The following is a 21,844-nucleotide window of genomic DNA, read 5'->3' as shown; positions in this document are numbered from 1 at the left end:
CTCTGGGGTACCATGTCACCACAGGACTTGCTTAAAAGAGCAAAAGGTGGTGGGCTGGCTGCCTGCAAAAGCAGCCCCACAGCCACAGCCTTCTGCGTGGAGGCAAGGGGGAGGAGTGGGAAAGGCTGCTCCACAACTTTTCAGCCCCCTGCCCTGAAAGCAAGGCTCTCGTGTGCAGGTGAAGGGGCTGGTGGAGTTCCTCTTAGAAAACCACTGGGGCCAAGATGTCTGGCCTTTCCAGTCCCTCAGCTGAGGAGTCGCCAGCAGCCAGGGACGCATCCAGAGGTAGGAGGAGGGACTGAGGGTTCTCACAGCCAGAGCAGAAAGCTGGTGGAGGGCTTTGGGTGGGTTTTGCTTTAGGTGTTGTCCACTTCCCACAAGTCACTTGGCTACACAAGTTTTTGCTTTCCAGATTTGCCTTTGGAAGAGCAACGTGGCCCTGCTGGGGAAGGTGATGTAGAGCACCAGGCCAAAGCCTTCCTGGACGCACCACCCTCTCTGCTCGTCCTCCAGAAAGCAGCAGGGGTAGATGCGGTGAGAGGACGGGAAATGGCAAAGGTAGGGCAGGTCCACAAACCCTGGGACAAGGCGTCTCATCTAGGAGGAGGTTCCCGATGAGTTCAAGGAGCTGCTCTGCCTCTTCCTGATATTTTTGCTCTGTTGGATTTAGGTAGGGCGTCCCTTGCCACCTGCTAACGCCAACATTTCTGCTTTAGGCACCCGCCGCTTTGCCTCCAACTGCCCCAGAGACCACGGAAGATGCCCCAGGATGCGCACAAGAACTAAAGAGCCTTTCCCAGGAAAGATGGTTAAAGGAGTCAGCTTTGCTTCCATCAAGACGTGATGAATCCAGTTGATCCTGCCTTTACCTATCTAAACCCACTGGGGGATGGAAAGCTTTGCAGGCTCCCTCCAGGAAACTGAAAACCCAAAAGGAAGAGAGAAGAGGCCTGGGATGAGGAGAGGGAACGCTGGCAAGAAGAGGAAAGAAGGAAGAGTGCAAAAGATGGGGACGGAAAAAGAGGAGGGAGAAGCCCAGGTGTGTCCCAGGCTCTGCTACCCATCTTTCCCAGCCGGGGAAACTGCTCTAAGGCAGTCCAAGGGGCTGGCAAGGGAGGGCAAGGGACGGTGCTGCGCAGGGTTTGGGAAGAACTCCACGGCAGCTCCCCAGGGGCTCCCCATGGAGCCCTGCTGCGTGGCACAGGGGCACTGAGCACCTCTGCACACGCAGGGGCCTCTAAGGGCATTTCCATGGGGGATACGGTGCCAGAGCCATCCCCTCGGCAATGCCCGCAAGAGCTCTCTCTTCTGGGCTACAAACTACTCCTTGTCAACTCTGTTTCCCAAAGAAAGGGCAACCAAGTCCTGCCTTTGTGGGTTCATCAGTGCTTTCCGACTCTCGTTGTAGATGCCCATTTCCTTTCAGGAGCCGAACCCCTGCCATTCCTGGGCTCCCGCACCTCATGTCTGTCCACAATAAAAGGCTGTTTTCTCCCATCTGACTGCGCCTCTCGTCAGCTGTTCTGGAGTGAGAGCTCTTGTTTTGCGATGGTGCTTGTAAGCATCTGCTCTGCAACCGATTTGAGCAAAAGAGAGTAAAATCCTGTTCCCACTTGTAACCCTTGTGCTGCGTGTCCTTGCAAGTGGTTTTGGAGATGAAAAATCCATGGCATTTCAGGCTCATCATGATTTGACTCATTGGAAAGGAAGGAGAAGGGAAGGAAAAGGGGAAGGGGAAACAAAAGGGGAAGGAAAAAGGGAAGTAAAATGAGAAAGCAAAGGGGAGGGAAGGGAAGGAAAAGGTTGGACTGCTGTGCTGTGCTCCCATTGGTCGAATGTGGAGATTGACAGTGGCAGCGGGCCAATGGAGCGGTGCAACCCAAGAAGGAGGGGGCGGGCGATGGGGCAGCGGTGGCCAATGGGCGCCCGTCGTGGGCGGGCCGGCCCGGGGGAAAATGGCAGCCGGCTGGAAAGGGGAGCGGGGCGGTCGGGGCGGAAAGCAGGGCCCGGCGGGGGTGGGTGGTTGGGCCGGGCCCGCGGGGCCGCTGCGAGCACGTGGTGAGGCAGCTGGAGCATGTGAAGGTGAGTGGGCGGCCCCGAGGGGTGGTGGAGGGGCCGGTAGGGCCCTGAGTGGGGCTGGGAGGGCTGAGGGGGGGCATTGACGGGTGGGAGGGGGGTGTCTGGGCCCGGCTCCCCGCAGGGTGCCTTGGTCCTGGGGGGTTTGGGGTGCGGTGCCGGCGATGGCGGAGAAATGGAGCCCGTCAGGGTGGTAAGAAAGCGATGCTCGGGCCGTGCTGGTGCCGCCCCGGAGGGACGCGGGGCCGGGCCCTCCGCAGTTTGCCAGCGCTCCCCGCAAAGTGTCGGTGGGGCCCTGGGTGTGCCGGGCTGTGGGGTGTCTGCTGTCCCTCAGCGTCGCCCAGGGGGGCTGCAGAGGGGGGCGAAGCAGAGAGGGGAAGCAGAGAGGGGGAGCCGGTTTGTGGCCTGACCCGGAGAGTGGGACTCCTGCTGCTGGGGCTGGCAAAGGGGCTGGCGTGGCTGGTTTTGGGGCTGAGAAAGAGAGGGAGTTGTGTGGCTTTGGGCTGAGGAAGAGGGCTGGAGATGAAATCCGCGCCAGGCCCCTTCTCTCTGCGCGGAGGATCTGTCCCAGCCCCGCTCCGGAGGGGCAGAGGTGAGGTGGGGGTCCCCCATCTCATCCCCCTTGGCTGGGTGTGACAAACAGGCTCATTTCTCCTCTCTTCTTTTCCCAGCGTCACCTTCTGCGGCACGGCAAGAAAACCCTGCCTGGCTGATTCCGCTCACTGCTCAGGTAGTCGCATGCCTGGGGCGAGACACGTTGGTGAGTTCAGGGTCGCTACAGATCTTCCCCGTCAAAGCCGCAGAAAAGGCAAATTTGCTGCCAGTGCAGAAAAGCTGATGAGGAGTTTTGTGCTTGTTTTTGTGCGGCTATGTAGTCGTTTGAGGACCAAAGGCCTCCAAGAGAAGCGTTATAAAAACAGGTGTTTTTATTAATACTAAAGTGAGAAGTGTAGAGTAACGCGAGGAATGAGTGCATTTTTTATTAGCGTCGACAGCTCTAGATTCGCCAATAACAGCACTTCAAAAGCGCTCGTGTCCAGGGCGCTCTGAAAACCATTAACTAATTAATCCGGTGCCAAAGGCTGAGAAATCATTTCAGGAGCTCAAGTCTTGGGATGTTTAATGAAGTGAGATGGAGCCTTTCAAGTGGCGGTAACGTGATGCTGCTGGAGAAGTTGTTAGAGGAGAGCAATTAGTGCTTTCCTGGGAAATACGGGCCGTATTTATTACAGCACCTCACGTACGCATGCGTCTATCCTGCCGCAGCTGTTCCCCCTGTCCTGCCGCAGCTGTTCCCCACTCGCCTTCCTCACTTCCTCTTCCTCACACTTTCAGGCACGTCAGCATCAGCAACCAATTCCAAGCGGAGCTTCCCGACCTCCAGGACCCAGCCCGTTTGGAAGAGGAGGAAGAGGGAGCGTCGCTGGTCTGGAAACCCTGGGGCGACATCGAAACCAACCCGGAGACGCAGGAGAAAGGTTTTTCTAATGCTTCTCTTCCACTTTCACCCCACCCAGGGATATGATGGGTTGAAAATTCCACCTTTTTGGGATTCTCTCCCTCCTTTTCTTGCCCGCCTTCATGTTCGAGGGAAGGAGATGGCTGGGTTTTGGTGGGAGAGTGACTAAAGAATAACGGGCGATGCTCTCGGCAGCGTCTTCCATGAAAAACAGGCGTTTGGAGCTGTCCCACCTCATCTGCGGCACCCTCGGGAGAGGGGAGTTTTCAAGTGCCTCAAGTCCTCATCTCTACACCTGGGAAGGCTTAAAAGCACCGAGACCGCTAATCCCACATAGGCTAGCTGGCTATGAAGTACATATTTTCCCAAATTCAGACAAGAGAGTTCTAGAAGTGCAGTTTTCCCCAGCATTACAAGAGAAGTTAGTGCTGTGTCGCTCACAGCAGGACACCGGGTAATGGCGGTGACAGACGGAAGATGTCACTGCGAGCCAATTGTGATGCGTGAGGTGAGTTGCCGGGCAAGCGATGACCTGCAGAGGAGGCCACCGCCTGGTGACTGTGACCACCCCGGGAAGGCGGAGGGCTAGTCGCCCCACACAGAGGCCCCGGGCTCAGTGTGCAGCTTGCACTGTGCAGTGAGGTCCTCGTCCTCCTCCCGGCTGGGCACGGCCGTCTTCTCCTGAGGTACCCCGTGTGCCACAGGGCGCTGACGATGGCTTCTGCCTGGGAGAGGAATCGTCACTACGGGGACCTGCAGAAAGCAGTCGCTTTCCTCCCCTCGCTCCTTGCTGATAGCTCCCTCAGGAGCAACGACACCGCTCAGAGTGTCCACGGAGTGCTGCTCTTTGCGGATATCTCAGGTGGGGGGAGCAGGGAGGAGCAGCCACGGACATGAGCCATGTGGGGACACAGCAGGCCCTTTGGAGCCCCTCAGACAGAGTGGTCATCTTGTCACTGCTGAGGTCTTCTGCTGGGATGCCCACAGAGAGCGGGATGGGTGACCTTGGGCGGTCCATCACGGCTGCCACCAGTGCGGAGCTGGCACGGGAAGGTGTCCCCTACAGGCTCTCGGGCCGGGCATCGTGGAAACTGCTGCCAGGTCTTTTGGCCCACATGGGCATTTCCTGATTTCTGGATGTCCCTGTTCCAGGTTTCACTGCGTTGACCGAGAAATTCGTGCAGAGGAGCGGCGTGGACAGAGGCACTGATGAGCTGGCGCAAACGCTCAATGAGTACCTGTGCGACATTTTGGAGGGTAGGAGCCGTGCTGCAGGACTGTGTGGCATCGGGCCGTGATGGTGGAGGGTGGAGGCAGCCTGGTCCTGCCTCCTTGGAAGGGCTGGGGCTTTCTGTGAGGAACAGCGAGCGCAGCCAGGGTCTGCTGGCGGGTCAGCACCAGCGCGGGTCCTTTCTGCTCCCCGCTGCGGCCGAGGAGGCACCCACTTTCTCAGCAGCCACCTCGGTGCCTCTGGCGTGAACAGCCGTCTCAGTGCTGCGTCAGGGCCCAGAGCAGGCTGAGGGCATCCAGCAAGTGCTCCAGGGTCTGGAGCGTCTGTGCTATGAGGAAAGTCTGAGCGAGCTGGGCCTGGTTTGCCTGGAGAAGAGAAGGCTTGCGGGGGGGACCTTAGAAACGTGCCTACAACCTGAAGAGAGGGTGCAAAGAGGACAGAGCCAGGTTCTCCCCAGTGGTGCCCAGAGTGGAACAGGAGGTTCCCTCTGTGCATCAGGAAACACTTTTCGACTGTGAGGGTGACTGAGCACTGGCAGAGGTTGCCCAGGGAGCTTGTGAAGTCTCCCTCCTTAGAGCTATTCGGAAACCATCAGCCACCGTCCTGGTCAGCTGGCTCTGTGCAGCCGGGCTTGAGCAGCGGGGCTGGACCAGATGGACCCCAGAGGTACCTTCCAGCCTTCACCTTTCTGAGGTCTGGTGGCATCTGGAGGCCCTGCCTCCCTGCCTGCTGTGCGGGTACAAGGGCTGTGACCACCGTGAGCCTGGGAGAGAGGCCGGAGCGGTGCTTTCCTGAGCTGTGCCCCACAGTGCACCCTTGCCCCGGTGCTCCCCCCAGGCAGAGGGCCTTGCTCGGTGGCTTCTGGAAGAAGGTGTCCACATGACTCTGCCTTTTCTTCCCTCTGTCCACAGAGTTCCTGATTTTTGGAGGAGACATCTTGAAGTTTGCTGGTAGGTTCTTGGGGGGGCGATGACCTCGGGCACTGAGCTGTAGCATTTAACTCCCGTGGCGGCCGTTTGCTCTGCGCTCCTTCTCAAGAGGCTCTGTGCAGCGCCTTGAGCCAGCTCTTTGGCCACGCACGCACCCCTCCAGCAGTGCCCTCTCTCCAGTGCTGCAGCTGCAGAGGAGCGCTCGGGACAGGGGGTGTCACCGCTGCCAGCCGTCTGCTGCTGTGGCTGGCCCGGGATAGGAGAGGTGTCCCGGTGCCCAGGACACAGTCCTCCAGGACGATGGCCTCCCACAAGCCCATCTTCCTCCGCACGGCAGCTGGTTTCTGCTGTCTCTGCAGAACCAGACCGTAGGTCGGGGAGAGTCAGGTCTCGGCAGAGCCTTTACCTTCCCTCCCTTTCCCCAGGAGATGCTGTGCTGGTGCTGTGGAGAACACCACCCCAGGAGGTGGCCAGGACCATCAGCCTGGTGCTGCACTGTAGCCAGCAGATCCAGAAGAAGTACGGAAGACGTGACACAGATGTGGGGCAGAAGATCCAACTGAAGATAGGTACGGGCGCTGTGCCAGACGCAGCTGTGTGGCACTCTGCCATGCCACAGGGTGCTTCTGGTTTGCTGGGCTTCTGGGGCAGGCAGCTGGGGATGACGCCTGGCGCACTCAACACATTCTCAATGTCAACTCGGTTCGTCTATTTCTAGACGCCTGTTTTAGGGAATCGTGTCAGCGTCTCCCCGAGGAGGAGGGAGGATGCTCTACCCCTCCGTAACGCCCCTCTCCCCGCTGGGCTTCAGAGGAGCTTCTGAGCAGCCGAGATGCTGGGGGCTGTGGAGTTCCAAATGTTCCCTGTGTCAGTTCTGCTTCTCCTTCTCCCCAGGGATCTCTGCAGGGACCATGAGCCTCCCGGTTTTCGGAGATGAGAGCTGGCAACACTTCTGCATTTTTGGCCCGTGCCTGGCTGAAGTTCGTGACGCTGAAGAGGTTGCGGGTGCAGGTGAAGTTGTCCTCTCGGCCACCTGCTGGGAGCTCTGTGAGCAGCACCGGCTGAGGATCAAGCATCTCGCAGGCACAAGAGCTGTGCAGGCAGGTGGATGGGTTGGCCTCGAGAGCCATTCTGAGGGCCTGGGCCTGGCCATGAAGGAGGGAGGTGTTGGAAGGCTGAGGAGATGAATGTGGAGAGAGTTGTAGGTGGGAAAGCGGGCAGGCAGGGGAAGGTCTTGTCCTTCCATCTCAAGGGTAACCGTGGGCTGGGCTTTCTTGCTTTGAGGGGTCAGGAGGCGCTGGGAGGGTTTGAGCCCCAGCAGCAATGTCCTCTGTGGGCCATGGAGCTGTGGTTGCTTGGAGATGGGCATGCTTGGAGAATGGCTGTCCAGCTCCGGTGCTTCTGAGGAAGCACTGCTGTCCCATCCAGCCAGGTGGGCTACTTCTCCCCTTCTCTGGGCAGTGACGGTGGAGGGCAGGCTCTGTCCCCTGGGAGTCCTGGGGAGGCCAGTGGCAGTGCTTTCATTCTGTGTGTCTTCAGGTGACGGGCGTGGATCCGATGCCTTGGTCCGAATGCCAAGACGCCTTACGCAAGCTCGTACAAGACCCAGTGAGACACCACTCAAAAAGGGAAGGTGAGTGCCCACTTCCCCTTGCTCTGTGATTGTCCCGAAAGGTGGGGCTTTGCTGCTTCAGGGGCCAGAGAGGAACCACCTCCTCCCTCTTCCCTCTGTCCGTTAGCACTCAGGCTGTTGGGCCTCCCAGGGCGGTGGCTGCTGCCGCCTCCTCCTTCCAGGGGAGAGCTCTGCCCTCAGCATCTGGAGGTGGCAACATGAGCAAGCGCAGAAGACTCTTTCTCCCCCGGTTCCAGGGCCAGGCCCTGCTTTGCAACGGCTCGTAGTCCCATCCACCCAGCGACCACCTGCCTTTTCTCTCCTCAGGTGCCATGAGGCCTACTCTTCTCTTGCCCAGTGACCTGAACGCCAAGGATGTGCTTAGGAAGTACATACCAGTCGCTGCTCTCGGGAAGGTACGGCAAGGCCACCGCTGCTGGGGGCTGCATTTTCGGAGGGCAGAAGAAGTGGTGCCTTGCAGAGATGGAGCTCTTACGGGAACAGACCAATCAAAGAAAATGCGCCCTGCGATGACAACGCAGGGAAACTGAGCCCAGGGGCACCGGTGCCGCACCATTGTCTGCGTTGTCCTCAGAGAGACATGGGTGGCAGGAGGAGGACTCCTGTCCCTCTGTCTTTTCCGTGGCTATGGTTCTGGGTGTGCCGCGGACACGACGGTGGGATAAAGGGGAGATTCCCCTGAAGTCCCTGGAGCATCCCTGAGGGTCTCCCCTCATGTCCGTACCGGTCCCCAGATGGCGTGTTAGCGGAGCAGCCTTCTCTCCTTTGTCATTTGTGTTATGACTCGGCGTCTGCCTGCCGCAGGCTGGGCGGCCTGCCCGCCCTTTTGCACCGAGAGGAGGATTTATCCCTTCCTCTGCTATTACCCGCTATCGCCAGCACGCCTGCTCTCCCTCGGTACTGGTGTGGGCAGTAAGAGCCCGGGAGAGCAGGCTGGTGAAGCCGTCGTGCTCTTGTCTTCCAGCTCGATGCAGGACTGCCCATGGATCTCCTCTCTGAGCTACGGCCAGTCACCTGCATCTTTGTCCAGCTGCAGCTTGCTGCAGGTACCAGCTCGGTGCATCTCAGCACCGTCCTCAAGGAGGCCAGCAGGGTGATGCTAGAAATCCTCTCTCCTCACAAGGGCCACATCAACAAAGTCCTCCTGTGTGATAAAGTGAGTGGGGGGGAACGGTGGCCTCCCCCAGCGCCAGAGGGTGGGCAGTGAGCGCGAGGGAGAGACTCCCTCTTAGGCGCTGTAGCAACATGTTCCACATCTGTCCTGGGCAGGGCTGCACGTTCCTCTGCGTGCTGGGACTCCCTGGAAACAAGCTGCCCTGCGAGAGCCTTCACGCCCTGCAGAGTGCTCTGGAGATCTTCAACTCGTGCTCCACCATGCTCGAGGAAAGAGAGTGAGTGTGTGGCGGGGGTCGGCGGGGTGCATGCTGCCTGGGACGGCGCAAGGGGGGCTTCACAGAAAGAGATGTGCCTTCTAGCTTGCTCTCCCTTGTCCCTGGCAGGAAGGAGGCAGTGCCCTGAGAGGTGCAGGCAACCCCTGGGCTCAGCCCACGGCAGCCAGACGGAGTCCCTCCAAGCACAATCTGCTGGCCACCGCGCTGGAAAGAGCCCTCGTGAGGGCCAGAGGCCGCTGCGGCCAGAGGCAGGCCCTTCTGGGCCACTGCCCCATGAACGGGGATGGGGCCCAGCCACCTGATCCCAAGTGGCTGTCATCGCCAGGCGGTGACATGGCGGGCGCCTTCTTCCCTCTCTCTTTGCTCACAAGAGGGCTGTGGCCCTGCACGTGCTCTGCCCCTGCCCCTTGTCCCTTGCAACCTGCAGATGTTGCACCCCTGAGCTCTCCACGTCCCCGAGACCCACGCTGGCAGGGCAGCACAGCCGGTGGCCCAGGCTGGCACCGAGGGGAGGTGTGGGAAGGGATGAAGCCAGGCGGGCAGGACTGCGCCTGGGGCGCTGCTCAAGCCCTGCTGTTTCTCTGTGTGCCAGGACAATGTCTGTGGCAGTTACCAGAGGGACGATGTTCTGCGGAGTCACTGGCCACCCGCTGAGACACGAATACACAGGTATTGGCCTGGAAGGGTGCCGCGGGGCTGGCGGCACGGGCCACACCGACGTATGCTCTCTCTCTCTAACGCATGCTCTCTCTCTGGCAGTCTTTGGCCAGAAGGTGAACTTGGCTGCCCGGATGATGGTGCACTACCCTGGGCTGGTGTCCTGTGATGCAGTGACCTACGCCGCCTCCCGGCTGCCCGCTTCCTACTTCAAGGAGCTGCCGGAGAGAGAGATGAAAGGCCTCAGGCAGCCTGGCCCTGTCTATCAATACGTGGGGGTCACCGAGGAGAGGTGAGTGTCCTCTGAGACGGTCGGAAGCCCTGGCATGGCAGGCTTTTTGCCCCTCTCCCCTGCTGTCTCCAGCTGCTGAGAGAGCGGGAGTGAAACCAGAGGGATGGGGAAGGTTTGTCTGTCTTGGTAGACACAACCTGGCCTTGTGGGCTGGGTCTAAAGGGCTTTGGGCTGTGCTTTCCCTGCTGTGCTTGCTCCACCACGTGCCCTGGGAATGCTGACCCAAGGAGTTTTCTGTCCCAGCTGCTCTGAGCAGGAAGCTTTGGGCCAGTCTGGTCCCCATGGGGAAACGTGGACCATCGGGACACTCTTCCTCAGGTCTTCCTGCAGAAATCTCAGCTCTTCTGGGCCAGGATTTCACCTTCCCTTTAGAGGACGGTTTGAAGGTTACCACTGCCGTCTCTTTGAGACTGCGGGAAGACTTGAGCCAAAGGTGCCAGGTGCTTGGCATCCCAAGCCCTTCAGGGACACAAGTCCCCCTTTCAAAGACGCTTGGTGTTCTTGGCCAAAGTGGTAAAGCTGTCTCCCAGCCAACAGCACGCCCTGGCTTCTTTCACGTGTCTTCTCCTGTTTCTCTGTGTTTGGCCTCTGGGGATGGACTCTTGATATGTTCTCCTGTCCCACCGTGGCCGCTGGGCTTCTTTACGCTTGAAGCTGTCGTAGCGTGTCAGCTTGAACTTTGGCTGGGAAAGAGTGCAGGGGATAACAGCCTGCTCCAGAGAAAAGCCGGTACCCGAGGAGCACCTCCTTCCCTACCACGCCAGGCTGCTTCTCTAGGTCCCCTGGCTTCTCACCATCTCATTGACTTGTGTTGTCTTTTCCCCTGCTTCTAGCATCTTTGGCGTGGGTCTTACCAAGAAGAGGTCGGAGTACGTCCCCTTGCTGGGTAGGTGGAGAACGCCTTGCTCTTCTGAAGCCCAGGTTCTTCCCCTTGGTAACTTTTAGTGCCTTGCTGGGAAGGGAGAGGCTTTTACCAGGGATGGTGTTGCCTGCAGCAGCCCTAAGAAAGCGCCGCCTGTCTTGGTCTCTGCTTGCTTGATATCTTTGGGTGGAAAACGAGGTGGGGCGCCTGCTGCTCCCTGCTGTCTTCCAGACCTGGTAGGAAGGTTGCTTTCAACTGTGGAGCTGCTCACAGCCTGGGGGCTAAACTGATCCCTGTCTTTGGGGTCAGGAAAGAGATTTCCTTCTGCCAAATCGATGGAGAGTTTTGACGGTGGGTTCTCCTCCTTGTACTCCTCAGAGCTGCTTTCTTGGCAGCATCTGGGCGAAGACACGGCAGTGTCAGGAGGCAGGGGATGCCTGTATTCACTCGGGGTCTTGCCGAATGTTTTGGGCCCTGTTGTGGGTTAACCCCGCTTGGCAGCTCAGCCCCACAGAGCCACTCGCACCCCACAGTGGGATGGGGAAGAGAATCGGAAGGGTTAAAGGGAGAGCACTGGTGCGCTGAGACACAGACAGCTTAATAGGGAAAGCAAAAGCTGCACACACGCCCAAAGCAAAATCAGGCATTCATTCACTGCTTCCCATGGGCGGGCAGGCGTCTTGCCATTTCGAGGAAAGCAAGGTTTCATCACGTGTGACGGTGACTTGGGAAGACAAATGCCATCACTCCGAACGTCCCCCCTTCCTCCTTTCCGCCGGATTTTCTTGCTGAGCACGGCGTTGTATGGTCTGGAATAGGCCTTTGGGCAGTTGGGGTCAGCTGTGGTGGCTGTGGCGGCTGTGCCGCCTCCCAGCTTCTTGTGCACCCCCAGACTGTTCGCCAGCAGGGCAGCGCGAGCAATGGAAAAGGCCTCGACGCTGCGCAGGCGCTCTTCAGCCATAACTAAAACCTGGTTGTGTTATCAACAGCGGTGTTTGGTCACAAATACAAAACATAGACCTGTACAGGCTATTGCTGAATAAAATTAACTGTAGCCCGGACCAAACCAGAACGGGACTGACGACGCTGCCTTAGCTACTGGGAGGTGCTGTGCAGCTCACGGCACAGCGAGGAGATGCTTTGAGTCTGTTTGGGACGCAGCTGCCTGAACCGGCTGCAGTCATCCCTTACAGTCTCGTGCTGGATCGCTGCGGGGAGTCGCATGGGGCCGTCAGAATCTCCGTGCCTGTGGGATAGGGGAGAGGGCGAGGGGGCTGCGCTGCGGGGCAGGCAAGCAGGTGGCCCCGTGACTGCTCTGAGGAAGGCAGAGGTGCCCAAGCGTGGACGAGCAGGTGGGAAGGAGGCCTGGGTGCCGGCAGGCTGGCCGATGTGGTAGCGGGGAGGGAAGCTGCGGTGGAGGGTGCCCGCAAAAGGGACGGCTCTTTGCTTTTCAGCACGCCCCCAGCAGCTCGTTCTCTGGTTTGTCTTCGCAGGTCGGAAGCAGGAGACTGACCTCTTTGTCAGCTGCTTGAACGCCTATAGGGATTCAGGCCAAAGGAACATCCTGGCGGTTGAGGGCACGATGGGCTGTGGAAAGAGCCACTTACTTGCTGAACTGGCCTCTCTAGGCCAGGATGCTGGCCACAGGTACAGGTTTTCCACCTGTAGCTTTGGGACGCTGCCCCTGCCCATCCCCTGACAGCCGTGGAACGCTCCAGCCCCTCTGCCAGGGTACCTGGCCCTTGGACTGCAGCCTCCCGACAGAGCCTCCTGGAGACACTGCCTGGGAGCACCTGCGTGCTCCGCTCCCGCCTCTGCCTCTTTGGGGAGTTGGAGGTGGCTTCTGGAGCCACGGCCTTTCCTCCTTCACCCCTGGGTCAGGCGCAGATAGAAGGAAAGAGCCCAAGCTCAGTGCTTTTCATCCCACTCCAGACCCCAGAGACAGCAGGGCTGCCTGTCTCAGAAGCCCTGCTCGCCCTCGGCGTGTTTCCCAGGAGGAGCACGGGGGCCTGTGCTCTGGCAGGCAGACCGATAAGGTCTGGAGCCCAAAGGCAAACCCACCACTTGCTCCATTCTTGCCTCTCAGCCCCGTGAGTTCCTCTGCAGGGGGCACGTAGGGAGACCTAGGCCGGCGCTGCAGAGACACAGGCTCTGGACCCGGCTCTCCCGCTGGCTTGGCAGCAACTGCCCCTCTGTGCCCTTTCTCGTACGAGGAGGGAAAAGCTTGGCCTTCTGTGGGAAGCGCTTGGAGATGGGGGGCTGAAGAGCTCCCCCCAAAGGGCACCTCCGCCCCTCTTGTCTTAGAAGGCTGGGGCTGTGGGGAATCTCAGTGCCTTTTGCTTTTGCACCGCAGGGTGGTTGCCCTGGAACTGCTGGAGATCGACACGAGGCAGCCCTTCTCTGCCATCCACATGCTGATGGCCAGGGCCCTGGGCCTCCAGGACTGTGAATCGCGCGGCGACAGGCAGCGCGTGCTGAAGACAAAGCTGCAAGGGACAATCGAAGAGAGCAGCTACTGCCTCCTCAATGACATTTTCGGTGTCAAGGTGAGAGCCAGAGGCCCCTGTGGATGTTGAGAAGGCCTTCTCCTGAGCTTGTCTGGGTCTGACCTTGAGTGGGCACGCTGCTGGGAGTGCCTTAGCTCCGGGGTGGGCATTGCGGGGGTCACAGTGTGCATTTGCCATGCCTGGGCCCGGGGGGCTCCCTGTCTGTGGGGCTGGTGTCCTGCGCCGCATCCGCAGTGCCCGGTGCCTTGTTCGGCACCCTGGAAGTGGCACTGGAGAGAGGCTGTTCCTGACCTCGTGCCGAGGTCACCGCTGTGCGAGGGGTCTGCCCCAGCCAGCCCACGATTCCCACAGCCAGAGAACCGGCTCAGCCCAAGCCCCAGCTCTGCAGAGACCCTCAGCAGAGGGCCTTTGCTTTAGGCTCTGGGTGGAGTCCCCGCTGCGGCTCCCTGCCCCTGTGCTGGGCAGAGGTGAGGTGCTGAGGCTGTCAGAGACGGTGGGCTCTGCGGTCTTGTGTGCTGGGTAGGTGTGCCGAGCCCCGGAGCCGTGTTTCTCCCTGACTCTGCTTTTCTGGCCAGTTCCCCATTTCGGACAATGTTCGCGAGATGGATGAAACTCAAAGAAGACTGGAATTGCACTCGACTCGGGTGAAAGTGCTGGAGAAGGTGAGCATTTCTCCTTCCTTCCCCCTGGGTCAGAGAAGGAAAAACCCTGCCGTCTGCGGGCTCTGTACCACTGAGGTGTGAGCAGGCGGGATGACTGCGCACCTGGGTCATGGCCCATCAGAGCCCGAGAAAGCCCTCGCCCCCCCACTTCCCCCCGCAGCCCCACAAACACACCCGAGGACTTTCCTCCCGTAAAGTGTGCCCTGGAGGAGGAGCAATGTCTTCTGGGTTCCCTTGCCCGAGCTCCCTCCTGCAGGGCAAGTGATGTTAGGTATGACCCTCCAGTCTCAAAGAGTCAGTAAGCTTCCGAGCGGGAAAGTGGCTGGGGAGAGACTTCAGAGCATCCTCTCAAGAGACGGAGGCTAAATCTCGTCCCCTGCAAGACAGCTGAGAATCCACTGGATTCCCCTCAGAGCAACCTGCTTTTTTTCAGACCCTTACAGGAGATTTTGGCATATTTGTCATCGACAATGCCCATTTCATCGACCCTGACTCCTGGTTCATCATGTCACCCGTGCTCCAGAAGGTCTCCCTCTTCATGGTCATGAGCTTAGCCCCAGGCTACGAGATAACCGAGAGCTTTCGCAAAGCCGCAGCAGACAACGCCACGTCCCAGAAAATCACTTATCTTCATCTGGACAAGCTGAAAGCTTCAGTTGTGATGCAGAAAGTCTGCAAGGACCTCGGAGTGGTCAGCATCCCCAGGGATCTGGTGAGGTAAGTTGGAGGCAGGGGAGCTCTTCCTGAGGGCCTGAACCTCTGCTGACCGTGGTAGGGAATCAGGCCCCCAGGCAAGGGAGCGCAGGGCCGCTAGAAGCATCCCGGACTCTAGCGAGTGCCAGGCGTGGGCGGCTTGTTATGCCTCACCCTGGTGGGTGTGCGCTGAGAGCGGGCAACTCCCGAGACACCCAGCCTGGGAGGTGTCAGCCTTGGCTGCCGCACAGGGAGGAAGGGAGGAAGAGTCCTGAGCCCAGCTGTGTCTGGGTTTGAACAGAAAAGGCCTTGGTCTGGGTGGCTGGGCTGTGGGGGAGATTCCCCGGGGCAGAGGTCCATCCTCTCCAGGCTCCTGAGGAGAAGAAAGGCAGGGCTCGCTGCTCTGCGCTTTGGGCATTGTCCGCAATTCTTTTCCCGTGGACTTCGGCAAAGGCTGGAGGGTTCAGGGGGCACAAAATCCCAAGGCAGTGGGAGGACGATCCCTTTCCAAAGTGAGGCGTAGCTGTGATGAAGATGCTGGCTACCCTGGTATGCCTGAGTGACTGGCCGCCCAGCTGAACTGTGTTTCACCTTACTTTCCTTGTGCTGGTCCCCGACGGGTCTGCTCCTGTGCAGGTTCCTGATCCGAACCAGCTCAGGGATCCCATATTACTGCGAGGAGCTGCTGCGCTGCCTTCGTGCCAACGACATGCTCCAGTTCTGCACCCGGAGGCAGTCTGGAAAAGCAAAGGACAACTGGGAGAGCCTGATCAGTAAGCACCTTGGCTGCGACTAGCGAGTTGCTGTGGCGTGTTCTCCACAGCAGAGTCTTGCCCCGTTGTTCCCCCATGGCTCTGGGCAGAGTCGGATCTTGGTCTGGCGGAGGTGTGGGCTCCTGTGCGCCTTGCTGTTGGGACAGGCAAAGCAGGGGCAGTGAGTTCTGGTGGCTCGGAGGGACCTACATTCTTGGGGCGGGGGTTGTGGGGCTAAAACACAGGGGAAATCCTTCCGAAGCACATGTGCTTGTGGTGTTTCTTAGGCATTCCAATGGGCATGCAGTTTAGCTTGGCCAAAGGCTAGCTCACTTGAGAACAAACCCCAGCTTGAGGTGAGGGACGAGCCCAGGAAACTTGAATGCCAAACCATAAATCCCCACAAGAGTGCCGGTAACGGAAGAAAACGGTGGTAATGCCATCCGAGAGAGCAATGCCAGCCAGAGTGCCGCGGCCTTGGGAAGAGCCAGGACTGAGGCCACGTCTTGCATTAGCACCAGCAGTTTCCCTGGCTGGGAACTGGTGGGAACTGTTTTGCTCTGCTTCATGACCACCACATTCAGGGCAGGCACTGGACCATGTCAGGGGCGACTTGTCCCATCCCAAGTGAATCGTGAAGCGCTCGCGAGCTGCGAGTCGCTTTGCGAACTGCCTTATCGGTGCTCTCTTGCTCCGCCCAGCATCTGCAGCCGAGGCTTCATCCCTCGCGGCAACCTGGAGCTCCGAGGCGCGGAATGACGGGAGGGTCTGCCTCCTCAGGCCAGGTGTGACCCTGGAGAACACCGCGCTGCCCATCCCCTTGAAAGGTAAGGAGCCGAGCGCCGCTCTGCCGGCTGTCGGCTGTGCTGGGGCTCCTTCCCGGGGCAGGGGCTGGAGGGAGGCCGGGCATCCGTGTGCTGCAGAGTCACCCTCTCAGCGTGGGGGCTCTGCTGGGAAGGCGGCTCCGGTCCCACCAGAAACAGGCCTGGGGCTGCAGGCAGCCGCTTTCCCCTCCTGTGAGCCTGCTGGCTGCTCTCCGTCAGCAGGTAGGAGAGAAAAGGTTATCCGTGCAACACTGAAATGGCTCCCTTTTCTCACCAAAACAAATACTTTGCTGGGAAAAGGCTTTGACTTGCCTCTGTCCCAACTTTGACGCAGCATCTGTATTGCTGTTCTCTTTTTAAGTTCCCCAGCTAATGCTGGTCTCAAGGCACTTAATCCAAACCAAATTCTTCTCTTTTTTCTTCTTTTTTTTCGTTTTGTTTTGGTTTTTTGTTTTCTGCGGATCAGCATGGAAATCCTCCTGTAGCCAGGGGAGCTGGGTGGGGGAGCTTTCAATGAGTGTCCCTCCTCTCTGGCCATAGACATTTGTTATGAATTGTGAAGAGACATCATGCTAAAGTATTCCTGCTGTGAAGTGGCTTTGTCCAAAAAAAAAAAAAAAAAAGAAAACCAAGAGAAAGGAATAGTATTGTCTGGCCAAGTTAAGGCAAGCGTTGTGGGGAGCTCTGTGTCCACCTGTGATGTGGGGAAAGTTCTCTGTGTGCGCTGTTGGGCAAAAGCCTACTCCAGATCTGGTAGGGCACATCATGGGATGCGCATACCTGCTGGGTCCTGCCCTCCCTGCCCTCGGTGGGGGAGCATTTGTTTGAGCATCTGGCTTTTCCCCAGGCCTCATGGCCTGCGATTCCATCAGGAGCGGAGCCAGTTTGAAGATGCCTACCCTGGGTTGCGATTGCCCAGTAGGTGCAGCCGCAAGGAGAGGAGGCCAAAGTCTACCCCATCTCATGGGTTGAAACTTTCCAGCCTCTCCAGCCTCAGCATGGGGAAGAGGCAAGAGAGACGTGTTGTTTCTTCTTGACAGAGATTGCGCTGACTCAGATGGATCGGATGCAGCTGCTGACGCGGATGGTTGTGAAGTTTGCAGCCATCATCGGGCCGGTGTTTACCACCCAGCTCCTGTTGCACATCCTTCCCACTGGCCTCAGGACCCATATGAATTCCTCGTTGGACGAGCTGGTGAGCGACAACATCCTGAGGTGGCTGAAAAACACAGAGGTGCCAGAAGATGTGCAAGATCCTACCGAGGGGCCAGCCACCTCTTCGCAGGTGGAGAGCAGTAAGTGGTAGCGGGCAGGTGGACAAGGGAGCTCCCAGCTGTGTCCCGGCAGGGCTCCCCAGGGCATGGTGCGCTTCCCCTGCTGTGAGGGGTGGCTGGGGCTCAGGCAGGCACGGCTCTTTGCGATGGGTTGTTCAAAGACCTTACGGGTCAGTCTCAAAGCCCGCTAGCTTTGCGCTGGAGGGAGGTTCCCACCAAGTGCCATCCCGAGTGCTGCTCGTAGCACAGGCACGGGAGGGCGTGTGGAGCCCCTGACATCCTCTCCCAGCCACCTGATCAAAGATGCTCTCCAGGTTGCCCCGGGGCCCTTGACGGGCTTTTATTCAGCTTTGACTCCCCTGTGGCGCAGGAGGAAGCTCAGGAGGCTGGGGACTGCCTTGCCAAGAGCAGGGAGAAAGTGCTGGACGGGGCTTGCTTGGGCTGGTGGTGACATGCCCAGCTCCTGCCTGGAGCGCAGCTGAGCGCTGTGTCCGCGGGGCTGGGCTAGCGTCAGCAAGGCAAGCTGGGCCCTTTTGCCCCGTGCTGCAAGGCTCGGTATGCAGCAGTGCTGGTTGGCTGGCAAGGGTGCACGCCAAGGCATGACTCTCGTGCCCCGGCTGCGACGGCCCTGAGCTGGGGCTGATGCCGAGGCCCTTTGCCTTGCAGGTGTGCAGAGGCCCTCTCCCAGCACGAGGACCGAGGAGCAGCAGCCTGGCGTCTTGGCCTTCTGCGTCCCGCTGCTGCAGAAGGCTGCGTACGAGCTGTGGCCCGAGAGGCAGCGAGTCGCCTTGCGAGGCAAGTGTGCCGCCTTCCTGGAGTAGCACGCGCACAAATGCAAGAGCTGCGGCCAAGGGGAGTTTGTCGCCTTCCACCACTTCGCCGTCACCAGCAGCCAGGACGGAGGCAGCTGTCGGGACCCTGCCGACGGAGGCGACTCATGCAGCTGGGAGGCCTTGGTGCTGGCTGGAGAAGAGCTGAAGCAGGACAGGACCCACGCCACTGGGGGTACGCTGTGCACCGTGCTCCACAGCCCGGGCCCTCCAGGAGCCCAGGGGTGTATGCTGGGGATCGGCTGGGAGGAGGTCTGCCGGGGATGAGCCCAGGAGCTGAGGACAACCACCGCAGACTTTGCTCAGCGTGTCGGCACCCTCGCAAGGGTCCTTGAAGCCCAGTGGGAGAGCGAGAGCAGCTCTTCCCCTGGGGCAGGCGAGGAGGTGTCTAACCCCCTGTTTTCTTTGCAGATGCCGCAGAGCAGCAGGCTTTCACGGAGGCGGAAACCGGGTGAGCAGACAAGGGTTTGATTCTCTGTAAAGGCAGGGGCCTCAGGGGTCTCCAGAGGAGACCAAGGAAGCGCTGGCATTTGCCTGCCGGTTGTGACTCTAGCTTAAGGAAGAGGCTTTCTGTGAGGTGGGAGCTGGGAAGAGATGGCCACGGAGGTGAGACAGTGCTGGAGGAAGCCCGTGGGCTCCTAGTGATGGTCACACTACGCTGGAGCAGGCCTTGCTTTCCAGTTCCTCGAGAGGAGCGCTACAAAATCTGCAGGCGAAAAGCCACCACAAGGGAGCCGGGTGGTTTGCCTGGGGGAGGTGACAGAAAGCCTAGCTTGTCGTCTTCTCCCTGGCTACAAAGCAGCTGTAGGAGTCATGCCTGCCCGTGGGCTCGCGCTCTCTTTTGAACAAAGGGCTTTTGATGGCCTCTCTGTGGGGTAAAAGACCAGTGTAGGTGATGCCTGTGCATTCTTTGCTCTCTTCTTCCCCTGGGGACAGGTCCTCTGACTAGTGTGGCGGAGCGGCTTCTGCCAGAGGGCGAACAGACAACTGAGCTGCCCGACGAGACCGACAGGCAGCACAACGGCACACACTGGTGTGAATGCCGAGCCATCGTGGAATCGGTGCTTGTGCCTTTGGCTCGCCACTACGTGGCAATGGGCGATGCCGACCGAGCCTTTTACTACCTTCTGGAGTGTGCTGCTGCCTACCTGCACGTCTCCAACAGCTACATGGTGAGTTGCCTCGCTCGCCAGCGCCCATCGTGCACGGAGTCCTCTCAGTCAGCTGGCTCTGGGCAGGACAACTTCACCGCTGCAATAGGGCATGCCTTGACGGGGCCTTGGAAGGGACATGCTGGGGTCAGAGCCTGACTTCTTCCTCCGGCTTGCCTCTTCTGTGGACGGAGACACAGGCCACCGTGCCCATAGCAGGAGGGGAATTAGCAGGGAGGGGATCTGAAGGAGCACTGGTGCCTGTGCTCTGAGCCGGCGTGACTGTGTTGGGGCGGGCATCAGCAGGGGGAGAAACGGGCCCTCTTAAGACAGATGCCAGAGGCAACAGGGGAGGACGAGGCCGGCCATGGGCTCTGCATCACGCTCGCCTGCTCTCTCTGTGCTTGCGCAAAGGCCCTCATGAAGCTGAACGAAGCGGAGGTCCTGAGGAAGATGAAAGCCACTGCGATAGCCTGCTTTGAAGAGGCCACCTTCTTCAGCCTCAAAGGGGAGGTAAAGAGATGGGGAGGTCTGGAGGGATGTCCTGGGGGATGGAGCTGGATGCTTTCCCCGGCTGCAGGGGCTATCCCTGGCATCACAAGCCACCGGCAGACTCCGGCAGTCTCTTGGCCGACTCGAGCAGATCAGGGTGTTTCCCTTTTCCTCTGCAGGTTTGCTGGTGTATGCAACGCCTTCAGCTGGCAGAGAAAATGATGAGGGAGGCTTTGAGCTTGCTCAGAAGGAACTTCCCCGAGACCTTCCTTGGCGCCTTTGTCAAGGCTCAGGTGGAAAAGTTGCCTTGTGTCGCTTACGTGAGAAGAGCAGCCTGCCTTCTGCAGAAGGGCCGGTAAGGAACAGAACTGAGAACCCAGGGGAGGAAGAGCCATTTCCTACCTGGTCCCAGACCTGCCTGGGCTTGAGGCCACACGTGACCTGACGCATGGCCCTTACAGGACCGAGGGGTTAAGGAGCGATGTGCGGGTGGAATGGGGAACGACAGAGCCCCACACTCCCTCCCCCCTGTACGCTCCTTCCCCCCTGGGTAAAAAGCAGCTCACAGCCGGGGCTGTGCCTGCCGGCACACGTCGACGGCGGCAGGGCCTTGGTGGTGGCTGGGGACAGAGAGCTGCAAACAGGGAGTAGAGGCTGACGAGGGGCAGGGCTCAGGAGACGGGGAAGGAGCAGTGGGTGGGGGTGAGGTGTGAGAGTGAGGAAGCTCAGAGGGCGATAACCCTTTTCTTGCCGGTTCCCAGCTTTGCTTGGGCCCCCGGGCGCTGTAGCGCCAACGCGCCCTCTCGAGCGGTCAGCTTCCCCTGGCGGCACTGCTTTGTTTGCCCCCTTCCTCTCCATCAGCTCCCTTTCCTCCCAGGAGGTGCGACTGGCTTGTCCGCCGCCCTGCTTTCCCCCAGCCCTGTCTGATTTAGCGCTGTACAGCGAGAGCCTCTGGACCCAGCAGTTTCTCTCGTGCAGCAGGATGAAGAGGCTGGCCTGGCTGCTGCAGCAGAGCTGCTGCCTTTCCTTACTGGAGCGCCTCTTCAGCCTGGAGGGCACTTCCAGCGGACGGAGGTTCTCCCGCCTGGCAGCGCGCATGAAGGCCAACACGGACAGGGCGTTGGACTCCTGTTGGACAGCAGAACTCCCGCCACGCACAGACTTAGGACACAGACAGATGCCAGCACAGACGCAGACACAGGTACAATTGGGCACACAGGCACCATACAGAGACCTTCACAGACGCCGGCACCAATACAGGCAGGGACACCCGTACTGATACCATCAGAGATACCACCGCCCATTCCGTTGCAGGTGCAGATGCCGTTGTAGAGGCCGTGGCAGACACAGATACCGCTGCAGACGCCCTTGCAGAAACCAGGTAGTCTTTCAGATGCAACTGCAGACGGAGATGCCATGGGAGAGACAGATGCCACACCAGATACCCTTTCGTGCGCCACTGCAGATGTAGACAAAACCGGAGTGCAGAGAGCATTGCAGATGCCCTTGCAGACAGAGGGAGCGTTGCTGATGCAGGTACCATTTCAGAGGAAGGCATCTTTGGGGATGCCGGTGCGGATGCAGATAAAATTGAAGATGGAAACGCAGATGGAGACCACGTTGCAGGTGCTGTCGTTGCAGGTGCTGTTGCAGGTGCAGTTAGCGTGGCAGATGGTTTTCTTAAACAGGGACCATTCAGGACAACTTTACCGACTTCTTCTGTCACCAGAGCTGTATATTTGTTTTCCAAATAAAATGGTTCTTATGAAAACTCAGGAGTTCTGTTCTCTGCCATACAACTCTGCAATGACCAAGTCAAGTGGTATCGCCAGAGCGTTTCAATCTACTAGACTTCAGGAGACATTGATTAGCATTTGTAAAGCAACTTGACAGTGTTTTGGAGGGCTACAAAAGTAGAATTTGTAATGGCATGTTGCAGTTCCTTCTTTGTTGGATGGAGGAGTCAATATTAGTACAATTAGCCACTTCCCATCGCAAGCAGTTTTGAAAGAATCCAGCGTGTTTTGAAAGAATCGGGGAAGGAAGGCACTTCCTTGTGTTTCAAGCCTCTTCTGTCAAGGTACATTGGTACTGAAGTTCAAAAATAAGCACACATATTATGTGAGTTA

General features: G+C 59.0%; 2 protein-coding genes across 2 annotated transcripts; both read left to right on the top strand.

Annotated features, from left to right (window-relative positions):
* The first annotated feature begins 1,948 nt into the window (after positions 1-1,948).
* On the top strand, positions 1,949-18,076 carry LOC141751612 (adenylate cyclase type 10-like). Its single transcript, XM_074608721.1, has 22 exons — positions 1,949-2,082; positions 2,748-2,836; positions 3,412-3,554; positions 3,731-4,792; positions 5,678-5,716; positions 6,121-6,264; positions 6,590-6,795; positions 7,235-7,328; positions 7,635-7,723; positions 8,293-8,484; positions 8,598-8,719; positions 9,312-9,388; positions 9,479-9,668; positions 10,502-10,554; positions 12,024-12,177; positions 12,884-13,076; positions 13,613-13,699; positions 14,133-14,416; positions 15,029-15,165; positions 15,846-15,971; positions 17,009-17,263; positions 17,909-18,076. The coding sequence occupies exons 7-22, from the start codon at positions 6,607-6,609 to the stop codon at positions 18,061-18,063; spliced, it is 2,397 nt and encodes a 798-aa protein (XP_074464822.1). The 5' UTR covers positions 1,949-2,082; positions 2,748-2,836; positions 3,412-3,554; positions 3,731-4,792; positions 5,678-5,716; positions 6,121-6,264; positions 6,590-6,606; the 3' UTR covers positions 18,064-18,076.
* Positions 18,077-18,191: 115 nt separating this feature from the next.
* Positions 18,192-21,479, top strand: LOC141751613 (adenylate cyclase type 10-like). Its single transcript, XM_074608722.1, has 7 exons — positions 18,192-18,247; positions 18,484-18,523; positions 19,009-19,244; positions 19,638-19,736; positions 19,895-20,070; positions 20,694-20,916; positions 21,030-21,479. Exons 2-7 carry the CDS (start codon positions 18,484-18,486, stop codon positions 21,045-21,047), a joined length of 792 nt encoding a protein of 263 aa, XP_074464823.1. The 5' UTR covers positions 18,192-18,247; the 3' UTR covers positions 21,048-21,479.
* Positions 21,480-21,844: the final 365 nt, after the last annotated feature.

Source organism: Larus michahellis, chromosome 15 (assembly GCF_964199755.1).
Source record: "Larus michahellis chromosome 15, bLarMic1.1, whole genome shotgun sequence".
Taxonomy (NCBI): domain Eukaryota; kingdom Metazoa; phylum Chordata; class Aves; order Charadriiformes; family Laridae; genus Larus; species Larus michahellis.
The sequence above is the reverse complement of the archived record's forward strand: the minus strand, read 5'-3'. Positions and strand labels throughout refer to the sequence as shown.